General features: G+C 24.9%; 1 protein-coding gene across 1 annotated transcript in view; it reads right to left on the reverse strand.

The window, feature by feature from the left end:
* LOC111625482 (muscle M-line assembly protein unc-89-like) overlaps positions 1 to 12,672 on the reverse strand; it is a 230,921-nt gene that overhangs the window by 105,287 nt on the left and 112,962 nt on the right. The window contains exons 18-24 of the mRNA XM_023368634.1: positions 11,331 to 11,509; positions 7,401 to 7,506; positions 6,717 to 6,895; positions 4,295 to 4,406; positions 3,611 to 3,789; positions 2,882 to 2,990; positions 1,688 to 1,860 (exon numbers count right to left, since the gene is read on the reverse strand). Of these exons, the coding sequence (XP_023224402.1) occupies positions 1,688 to 1,860; positions 2,882 to 2,990; positions 3,611 to 3,789; positions 4,295 to 4,406; positions 6,717 to 6,895; positions 7,401 to 7,506; positions 11,331 to 11,509 (1,037 nt within the window). The remainder of the gene's footprint in view (positions 1 to 1,687; positions 1,861 to 2,881; positions 2,991 to 3,610; positions 3,790 to 4,294; positions 4,407 to 6,716; positions 6,896 to 7,400; positions 7,507 to 11,330; positions 11,510 to 12,672) is intronic.

The raw sequence follows: 12,672 nt of genomic DNA on the forward strand, positions 1-12,672 counted from the left end.
TTGAGATGTTCTAAGTGGGGACTAGTTAGAGATAGGATGAATGATTTGGGCTTGGTCATATACAATATCTACTTCATTCTCCAACACACTTAAGGTGGTGGAAGAATGGTGTAGATATGCTCATTGATTCTTTTCTCTAAAGACCAGGTGGAAGGCAAACACCTACCAGGCTTCTACTCCATTCCTTTTATAAATAAACATTTCAATAAAAATTTAGTATATATTGGGGCAACTGCTAGACCTTTAGAGAAAAGAGTCAGAGTAAACCATCAAAATGTTCATTTACATAATTACAGTAAAGCATCGTTTATCCAAATCAATTGGAGACTGGGATTGTTTGGATAACTTATTTTTCGGATAACCAATTATGTACCAAAAACATATTAACCTATCCCATGTTGAAATTTTTCTCCGTTGCATGTTGCTTCGTGTTGAATTTTCGTCGATGTTAAGCCTAATGTAAACTTTTTAAAATAATAATCATGGCTATTGTATCATTAAAAATTATTTCTTTATTTTTTACAAACAAAATAAATATATTGAAAAATATAAAAACAAAAAAAAATTATACTTTAGAAGTTAATCTAGTATCAGAAACGTTCGATTCAGCATGACACACAGTCCTCAGGAAAACATCACACAAAAGTGCCAGTGCTGCCAGCTAAAACACACATATCAACAAAAAAAATATTGGAGTAGCTCAAGATATAGCCAAAGATTGCAGCGCCACAGCACTAGTGAAAATTTAAATTTGCTGACTGGAATTCTTTCGGATAACTGATGTTTCAGATAACCAACTTTCGGATAAATGACGCTCGGATAAACTTCAGGTTGAAAAATGGAAGATAGAACTTGAATCTATTTTTGTAAAATGAATGTGTTTGAATCTTATTGGTGTGTACAAAGTTATAATACCTTATCCAGTTATACCTTAAAGGATTTTGAGATTAAGGAAAGACAAATGATGGACAGACAGACAAACAGATAACAGTGGGAAATTACAGGTCTACAATTTTTCAAATTGCAGCCCAATGAATTTAGCCTGAGGACAACTTGTCAAATAAGGCTGAAAACTTTTTAATTAAAATCTAATTTATACTGAAAAATAGAAGGAATTGATTGAGTTGATTTATTTTGTGTGTGTACATTTCCAGTTAGTTCACATTTAGTTTACAGTGCAGTTATACTGTTTAGTCCTTAATGTTTACATTTAGATGTCACTTGGGCAATATGACTGAAAATTCCTTTGGATGAACACATTAAAGAATAGTTAAATTCTTCATTTTCTTGTTGCACTGACTTTGAAGAAAATCCACACAATCACCAATAAATCAACACAAAACTTTCCTTAACAACTTTTAAACATAAAAGTTGAACAAAAGCTAAATTAAATAATAATTGTATTTTTTTCATCTATTTAAATCATCTCTACATTTCCAATTACTCATTTCCTTTTCCTTCATATACACATAATGAAATTATGGTATTTTACATTAATTTAAATGAAAAAGTTTTGTTCCTATTACAGGTAACTTAAAATATGCATGACTTATATGCAACTGACATGTAATTTGAGAACCTACTGTATATAATTAAGTGTAAATAAGTACAGTTTCATTAATTAGTAAACATTAAAATTTCTAATTTAAATAAATAAATAAAATATTTATTTATTTTAAAAAGTTACCATAGACTGTAAATTCTGCACTTGTTTCTGAAGAACCATGTGGATTAGTTGCTTTGCATTTATAAGTTCCAGACATATCAGATGCAACTTTTTTCAAAGTTAATGTATATGATGCTTCATCATTAGAAACAGTATATTTTTCATTGCTGGTAATTTCAACATTACCTAAGAACCTAAAATAATTAAGAAATCCTTTAAAATTAATTTCAAAATCATAAATGTAACTAAGAATTAAATTTTAAATTTAAATACAAAAATTAACTATTATTAGTTAAAGTAATGAAATTACTGAAAAAAAATAATAATAATTTAAAAAGATTGTTTTATTACTTCATTTATATTAGATTTTATAAAGTTTGTTGAAACAACATATTTCATCTTCAAAGCATTTTAATTAATTTCTAGAAGTATTTTTTTTTTATGTTTCCAAAGCTTAATTTTTCTAAAACTTCATTGAACTTTTGAAAACTTATTGAATTTTCCTTTGAAATATTTGATTTAATATAATTAAAAAGTAAAATATAAGCTTTATTTTTGATTCTAAAAATTTATATTTAAATTTTTTCGGAAAAATTTAAATAGAATCAAATAAAAAATGAATCAGATGTTACATAGCAGTCCTTTATCTACTATTTTAATTTTATTGCTTTTTTAAAATTTATACTTAAATTCAATATTGAAATTCATTCATATTAAATTTAAATATAAAATTTTTAATCACAAATAACTTTATTATGAAATGTTTATTTCACAATATAATTGAAAACTAAGTGGTCTTCTTAAAATAAAGAAAACTGACATTTACAGAATCATTTCATTCCATTACTACAATTTTTCTATATAGTTTTCTTTTTTCAAATAAACTAATGCAAAGATATAAATAATGAAACAGACAAATATACAAAAAATTCTGCATAAGTACAATAATAAATTGAAAAATTTTAATGTAATATCTTTGAACAATTAAAAATTAATTTCTATATTAATTTCCAGACTAAACAGAGTGATAAAATATACATATAAATTTAATAAGAGCAAATCTTAAAGATTAAACCAAATCATAAATTATTAATACAAAATATAAATTTAAAATAATTTTTTGTCTTAAAATGTATTTTAAGAAATAATTTAATTTTCTAATAAATGATAATTCTTACATAAATTTTTAAAATACACATATAACATATACATTACCATTGAACTTTAGGACTTGGTGATCCATCAACTTCTACAGTAAATTCAACATTAACATCTCCTTCCACTGATTCTTTATCGACAAGTTTTTTCTTAAAAGTAGGTTTTGCTAAAAAAAAAAAAACATAATGTAGTACAAATAAATTTATTTTAATTAAATCTTTTATAACATTAATATCAATAATGAGAAATTTATTTTGGTATATAAGTCAAATCCTTTAGTTTTTTTTATAGATGTAACAAATTTTGCAAAAGTAACATTCAGAATGGCTACAATATTAAAATTCATGAAATCATGTTTCCATTTATTTCAAAACTATATTTCATTTACTGGCTATACAAATTAATCTGATAAAATTTTTAAAAAACACCAGAATTTATCTATTTATAATCTAAGACATACTTCTAATGCATGACAGAAACTTGATCAAGATATATTGTGCAATTCCATAGTAAATCACTTTAGGAGTCTAGTTTCTTTAAAGCAAGATTCAAATTCTTAAAAAAAAAAAACAATGATAGATACTAATCCACACCTAAATAAGATAAATTCAGATGAAGAAGTTTGCTAGAAGTGAGATTTGCACATTTAAAAATGAGATGCAGAAAATTATTTTCAGTAGTTACAGAAGTGACAAGAAACAAGGAAGAAAGTTTTAGTCAAATAAATTTACCTACTAATAAATTAACTACTATAAATGAACATGAATGAAATCAACTATAAATTACCTTTAACCCCCAAACGGCACTTGGTAATATCTTTTCCATGTTCATTAGTAATTTCACAGGAATATTCTCCAACATCTTGTTTTGACACTTTATCTATAACCAAAGTAAAAGTAGCAGATTCTTCTTCTATTTGTTTTATATGTGTTCCATCAATTGTTAATGTAGTTCCATCTTTAGTCCTATATAATATTATACATAAAAATAAATAAATAAATAAAGAATTAAAAATATTTTTTGAAAGAGGATAATATAATACAAAAAATGAAAATGAATACTGTTTTTATACAGAATTTTCATTTTATTTAAATCATTTAATAAAATTAAAAGAAACTTGCAAAAGTATAACAGTTTATACTTAATACTAATCCTCAGAAAACTAAAATATTTTATAATTTTGCATATAATAATTCACGTACCCAATATATTAGAATTAGTAAATGATAGTATGAAAATAGCCTAATAACCAAACAGTAGATCATTTGGTTTTATAATTTTGATTTTATTATCAATTATACTAGTTATTTATTCATTACACTGTATAGATTATGAAGTTGCTTTCATTTAATTTAGGTATTTTCTGGATTGGCATTTTAGTGTTTGTTTAAAACTGTTTTGTTTAATCCTTTAAAATTATAAACAGCTAATTGTTTGCTAAAAACTAAATTTAATGAAAACATTAATCACCATTTAATATCTGGTTTTGGTTCTCCACTGATTTTTACTGTAAAACTTGCTGATACATTTTCTTCAACATCACTATCTTTCAATCCTTGAATAAACTTAGCAGGAGCTAAAAATATTAAAAATATTTTATGTATTGGTTTTTTAAATTAAAATATATAATTTTATAAGCATTTATAAAAATATTTATAAAATAATATAAAAAGTCAAACTTAAAATATTAAAGAATTAGAATGTTTTAAATATTTTTTTTTACTTTAAAAAATGACAAAAATCTTGTAACATTATTTTCTTTAATGTTTTAAATATGATACAATATAAAGAAAAATTATTTTCTGAATTTGATAAAGTGTGTTATTTCTATTGTTCCATCAAACAATAGAAATAACACACTTCATCAAATTCAGAAAATAATTTTTCTTTATTAAAAGCTTAAAAATAATAATAATTATGCAAATAAATTTTTAATTATTATACAATCATCAGGTGTTGGAGAAAAAATAAACTAAATGAATAGCACTGTTATACTTACAAAAAATACTAAAAAAATTTTAATTACAGCAACCAATAAACAACTAATAAATAATTGCTGGATATATCAATAGATAAACATTAATTTATTGTAAGGGATTTTTATTAATTTGGTATTTATTTATATCCAAAAATTATCATCAGTTGTTTATTAAATATAATATTTACATTCTCTTATGAGTTTTTATTTTAAGTTACTTTAATGATGTTTAAGAGCCAGACTTTTCGAATCAATAAAAGTGAAGTTTCAGATCTGAATTCGGATCGAAAAGATCGCATTTTTGAATTTATTCTCAGAAGAGAAAAATAATAAAAATAAAACCAAATTATCAAATTTTTTTCAGTTATCCGTATAAATTTAAAAAGCCATAGTTTGATTTAAATTGCTATAAACTTAAAATTCAGAAGAATAAAGCTCTAAAACAATTCAGAATCTGCTACTCAGATATTTCTTTTAATCGTTATAAACAGCTAAAAACTTCTTATTTCAATTTACTGAAAGTTAAAAAATTAAACTATTTTAAAAAACTTCAACAACAAATGATAGCAAACAAAAACAATCAACTTTTTTGGTCATCAATTCAGAAACTACGAAAATCTTGTCTAGAATGTCAACCGGATATAGACATTTCAATATGGTCTAGTTATTTTAATAGATTTCCGGTTATTGAAAATCCACTAAATAATCATCAATTAACCTTAACGAATGNAAAAGCTTAAAAATAATAATAATTATGCAAATAAATTTTTAATTATTATACAATCATCAGGTGTTGGAGAAAAAATAAACTAAATGAATAGCACTGTTATACTTACAAAAAATACTAAAAAAATTTTAATTACAGCAACCAATAAACAACTAATAAATAATTGCTGGATATATCAATAGATAAACATTAATTTATTGTAAGGGATTTTTATTAATTTGGTATTTATTTATATCCAAAAATTATCATCAGTTGTTTATTAAATATAATATTTACATTCTCTTATGAGTTTTTATTTTAAGTTACTTTAATGATGTTTAAGAGCCAGACTTTTCGAATCAATAAAAGTGAAGTTTCAGATCTGAATTCGGATCGAAAAGATCGCATTTTTGAATTTATTCTCAGAAGAGAAAAATAATAAAAATAAAACCAAATTATCAAATTTTTTTCAGTTATCCGTATAAATTTAAAAAGCCATAGTTTGATTTAAATTGCTATAAACTTAAAATTCAGAAGAATAAAGCTCTAAAACAATTCAGAATCTGCTACTCAGATATTTCTTTTAATCGTTATAAACAGCTAAAAACTTCTTATTTCAACTTACTGAAAGTTAAAAAATTAAACTATTTTAAAAAACTTCAACAACAAATGATAGCAAACAAAAACAATCAACTTTTTTGGTCATCAATTCAGAAACTACGAAAATCTTGTCTAGAATGTCAACTGGCTACAATATTAAAATTCATGAAATCATGTTTCCATTTATTTCAAAACTATATTTCATTTACTGGCTATACAAATTAATCTGATAAAATTTTTAAAAAACACCAGAATTTATCTATTTATAATCTAAGACATACTTCTAATGCATGACAGAAACTTGATCAAGATATATTGTGCAATTCCATAGTAAATCACTTTAGGAGTCTAGTTTCTTTAAAGCAAGATTCAAATTCTTAAAAAAAAAAAAACAATGATAGATACTAATCCACACCTAAATAAGATAAATTCAGATGAAGAAGTTTGCTAGAAGTGAGATTTGCACATTTAAAAATGAGATGCAGAAAATTATTTTCAGTAGTTACAGAAGTGACAAGAAACAAGGAAGAAAGTTTTAGTCAAATAAATTTACCTACTAATAAATTAACTACTATAAATGAACATGAATGAAATCAACTATAAATTACCTTTAACCCCCAAACGGCACTTGGTAATATCTTTTCCATGTTCATTAGTAATTTCACAGGAATATTCTCCAACATCTTGTTTTGACACTTTATCTATAACCAAAGTAAAAGTAGCAGATTCTTCTTCTATTTGTTTTATATGTGTTCCATCAATTGTTAATGTAGTTCCATCTTTAGTCCTATATAATATTATACATAAAAATAAATAAATAAATAAAGAATTAAAAATATTTTTTGAAAGAGGATAATATAATACAAAAAATGAAAATGAATACTGTTTTTATACAGAATTTTCATTTTATTTAAATCATTTAATAAAATTAAAAGAAACTTGCAAAAGTATAACAGTTTATACTTAATACTAATCCTCAGAAAACTAAAATATTTTATAATTTTGCATATAATAATTCACGTACCCAATATATTAGAATTAGTAAATGATAGTATGAAAATAGCCTAATAACCAAACAGTAGATCATTTGGTTTTATAATTTTGATTTTATTATCAATTATACTAGTTATTTATTCATTACACTGTATAGATTATGAAGTTGCTTTCATTTAATTTAGGTATTTTCTGGATTGGCATTTTAGTGTTTGTTTAAAACTGTTTTGTTTAATCCTTTAAAATTATAAACAGCTAATTGTTTGCTAAAAACTAAATTTAATGAAAACATTAATCACCATTTAATATCTGGTTTTGGTTCTCCACTGATTTTTACTGTAAAACTTGCTGATACATTTTCTTCAACATCACTATCTTTCAATCCTTGAATAAACTTAGCAGGAGCTAAAAATATTAAAAATATTTTATGTATTGGTTTTTTAAATTAAAATATATAATTTTATAAGCATTTATAAAAATATTTATAAAATAATATAAAAAGTCAAACTTAAAATATTAAAGAATTAGAATGTTTTAAATATTTTTTTTTACTTTAAAAAATGACAAAAATCTTGTAACATTATTTTCTTTAATGTTTTAAATATGATACAATATAAAGAAAAATTATTTTCTGAATTTGATAAAGTGTGTTATTTCTATTGTTCCATCAAACAATAGAAATAACACACTTCATCAAATTCAGAAAATAATTTTTCTTTATTAAAAGCTTAAAAATAATAATAATTATGCAAATAAATTTTTAATTATTATACAATCATCAGGTGTTGGAGAAAAAATAAACTAAATGAATAGCACTGTTATACTTACAAAAAATACTAAAAAAATTTTAATTACAGCAACCAATAAACAACTAATAAATAATTGCTGGATATATCAATAGATAAACATTAATTTATTGTAAGGGATTTTTATTAATTTGGTATTTATTTATATCCAAAAATTATCATCAGTTGTTTATTAAATATAATATTTACATTCTCTTATGAGTTTTTATTTTAAGTTACTTTAATGATGTTTAAGAGCCAGACTTTTCGAATCAATAAAAGTGAAGTTTCAGATCTGAATTCGGATCGAAAAGATCGCATTTTTGAATTTATTCTCAGAAGAGAAAAATAATAAAAATAAAACCAAATTATCAAATTTTTTTCAGTTATCCGTATAAATNTCCTTATTATGAATAAATATATTTGATTGATTGATCGAATTTTTTTCAGTTATCCGTTTATTAATTGATGCAGTATACTATATTATAAACTGTTTGAATATGACCATGCACATACAAGAAATCTATTAATATTTTCTTCTGTCAGGCCAGTGATAATGTTTTTATACAATGAAAAACTTCTCTCAGCCTTGAACTTAGTCACAGGATAGTATTTCAGCAAAGATACATTGGCAAGCCCTACATCCTCAGGGATCTGCAACTAGACAGCTATTAACTTGGCAAAGCACAGAAAAACCACTGTTCTTATCCAAAAGTGCCACCAGTTTCATGCAAAGTTTGATTCTACATAAACCAGGAAGGTTTTGTATAGAATTCTCTACTGTTTAAAACATTTTTAGAGATTCTTCAAGTGACAACTCTCTTGCTTCTAATGCTTCAATGTTATCTGGAAAATTTAACAAATGAGTGCGGATGTAAACTAGAGATGTGATTAAATGTGATTCTCCAAAGCTTCCTTAACATCCACAGTGAAAGAACTTTCTGATTCATCAAGTTCATTGATAAAATTTTGAAAGTCAGGTAAATGGTCCACATAGAATACTGAAGCTTTTATCCAACTGTCCCATCTCATGACTATGGGAAAGGGTGGGAAAGGAGTATATTGGCAAATGCTCACAATGCATAGCAGTTTGCATTGTCTTTGGCAAGCCATAGTTTAACAAGCAGTTTCTTGCCAGAACAAATGAGGAGTTTACATCTTTAAAATGTAAATGAACTTGTTCAGCCAGAAGATGTAAAGCATGATTCAGGCAGGTTACGTGAATAAGATTATATAAAAAGTTCTTGTCATGCTTACAGAAGGCTGTGTCATCTGTATGCATGGCATAACTTTAATTATACAACAGCATTAAACCTTCCTGAACAAATCTTGCTATCACCTGTGCATTCATCTTCTCCAGAAATTTACATAAAAGATGATAAATTTTAGTGCAGTCTTTTCTGTCAAGTTTTCGTACTACCATTAAAGGAACATATCATCTGCATGTGTCTACAGTTTCATCTACAACAAACCATGTAGCATTGTCACTAATTTCTTTGCAGATTTCTTCAAGCACTTCCTGATGAACACATGGAAGATAATTCTTCCTCAGTGTTGATTCATCAGGAAGATTCTGCTTTGTGTATTTTTCTAAGTACTTCCTGGGCAAGGGATGCATCAGTTTATGCAATTCTATATTGTATCCTATAAAGGTTTTTGCTGGATCTAAAAAAATATTTATTTGATCCTGAGTTTCAATTTTTGTGAGCAGCATCTGGGATGTTCGACTCCATCGACATGCTGCTTGCACATGTCTTGCAGGATACATATGATTCTTAAAATGTGATTTCTTCATGCACACAAATGTATTTTGACATACTTTGCAGAACACTTTTGAGCCATCCACTACAAAGTCTCTCTCAGCTAACTTTGCTTCCCTCACCCACTTCTGCAGAAGTTGAGACACAAAACTTTTATGCTTACCCATTAAATTTCCTAGTCTATGGTTGAATATAAAACCTTGAGGCTGCGCACACTTCTGCACTTCACACTGTCACCAATAATTTATTAAAAAATAGCAAAAAGGTTACCGAATAAAATTAAATTAGCTCAAAAGATAGCCAAGACACTAATAATTTTTATTTTTTGTCAATTAAAAAAACCTTAATATGGCATAAAGTACCAGTAATTCAATTTGGCAACATTATTTACAAAACAATGTTTGAAGATGTCTCTGCTTTTGTTCTGAAATCTAAAATGGTATATTGGTACCTACAATAGCATCAAGGACTGCATACATGACAGTATTTCTCCAAAAATTCTGAATGTATTTTAATAAATTGCACGAAAATCCAATAAATTGAGCATTTTTGCTGATTTTGGTTCAAAAAATGTAAAAAGTTCATTTTCATCGGTTAGAAGAAATGTGTTATTTTCAGAACAATCCTCAGATTCTTGGATAAATCCAGAAAATCAGGAACTAGTAATGTTGTTTATTTAAATGAAGACTAACACCTAAATCCAGTACAAATTTACTCAAAATAGTACTTTTACTAATGTTTTCATCTATTTGTAACAGACATCTTCAGGTAAAATACATAGAACACAATTCATAGATGTATGTTACAAACAGAAAAAAACATTATTAAAAGTACTATTTTGAGTTAATTTGTGCTGGTTTCAGGTATTAGTCTTTATTTACATGAGATATTCCAGTTTTTGAAGCATAGTTGTTTATTTAATGTATTCTTTATCCCAGACCTAATGATATAACAACTTTTGCATAATTATTTTGCTTTTGCTTTGCAGTTGTTAATATATGTAATGATTAAATAGAATAACAAAAATTTAAAAACATTTAATTAACTATATATGTATATATATCCTCTTGTATAATAATCTGTTAAATTTTTATTTCTTGTACAAAAAGCTTAATTCTTATGGAAAGAATTTGTTTAATGTTTGCATAATTGTACTTAATTTATCATAAAAATGAATTTTATTCATAGCATATTTATTTTCAACTTTGTTATTTATAGTTGCTGTGCTATGTCATATTTTAGGAGTAACAAACATTGAGCCCACTGAGTGTATAGGAACATCTAATGATCGCCTAAATGATTGTTTCTTTTCTTCCAGAAGGTTCTAAATTATTTAATAATTTATTTTTATTATTATAATTATTAATTCAGTTAAGAGATGGCACTAACGCCTACCTCTAGTAGCAAATTACTTTGTATTAATTATTTAAATTAGCTGATTTGTAGCGTAATCATTCAGGCAATTGTTGGATGTTTCTATATTTTAGGTGATTGGAAAATTATGTTGAGGGTGTCGTATATTATATAATGAAAAATAATTTTTAATATATATATTAATTAATAAAAAGTACTTTTTGTATCATATGTATACCATGTTTAATTTACATAAAATAGTTTTAAATAAAAAAAACCTAATTTGTAAATGGAATAATATTCTAGTCTAATATAAATATATAAATCTTACATTTTACAGATAATTTTCCACTGGAAATGTCCTTTCCACTTTTATTACTGATTTCACATGAATATGTACCACTATCCTTAGAATTTACTTCTTTTAATACAAGAGTATATGTTTCAGATGCTTCTTCAATAACTTTTACTTTTTTATTATCAATTGTTAATTCAGCATCATCTTTAGTCCTGAAATATGTGTAAAAATATATTTTTTTAATGTTTTGTTTATATTTATATAATATAATTTTTTTAATACTTTAAATATATCAACTATGACTCCAATTTATGANTATTTTGTTTTTATTTTATATGATTATACTAATAAAATTCATAATAATGTAAATAATAATATCAACTTCAAACTTTAAGAATATACCGTATTATTTATGTTCCAAAAAGTTTTTATAAAATCCAAGCAAAATTTCATTTGAAATCACTTACCATTAACAAAAGAATCTAAATGATATGAACTAATATCAAGTAATAAAAATTATATTAAATAATAATAAATGGCAAGTCCTCTGCAATTATTTAATTTTGCAGAAGTGTATGTTAAATACTGATATGAATTATTATCAAACAATATTGTAATGTTTTCACTTTTTAAATTCTACATACATTGTTGATTGATGTAACTTACTAAATAATATCAACTGATATCATTTAAGAAGTGACAACAAATGATATCATTTGGCACATGACAAAACATAAATATAATAAATTCTCTTTTTATGAAATATATGCATTTTGAAAAACCCCTTTTAAAAAATTTCATGAAAAAACATAAAGCAGGGGTGGCCAACTTGAGGCTCGCAAATCTAGCTAGGTCAAATGAACATAAATGTTAACTTTATTGTACATATCACCAAAAGAACATTACATCATGAGTTATTTGTATCCTGTATTTTTAAATTATATCTAAGAGAAATTTGAAATATCTCTCATTTTTGAAAAAATTCATAGATTTTTAGCTATTTCAAATATCCCGTTATTTGACACTCAAGGTTACTTAGTTTTTTGTCTGACGCTAGTGTTGATAAAATTTAATATGAAACTTCGACTTCAGCTATATATGTTCTGTGATCTTCGGCATTTTCAGGAAGCTCGCAATGCTATTGGGCTCATACTCATAACTACTTTCAGTCCAGCTTGACAAAGTTCCATATTATTCTGTAGTTTCATTTTATTATCGTCAATGCATCTGGAGAGATTTTGCGATCGACATTAAAATACATATTTAACATATTTATAATTACAGTTCAAACTACTTTAACCAAGTAGCCTGTCTACCATATCAATTCTATAAGTAAGTAAACATTTTATTTATGTAATTTAAATTTAAAAATGGG

Source organism: Centruroides sculpturatus, unplaced genomic scaffold (assembly GCF_000671375.1).
Source record: "Centruroides sculpturatus isolate CEXI.00-Female unplaced genomic scaffold, Cexi_2.0 scaffold95, whole genome shotgun sequence".
NCBI lineage: Eukaryota > Metazoa > Arthropoda > Arachnida > Scorpiones > Buthidae > Centruroides > Centruroides sculpturatus.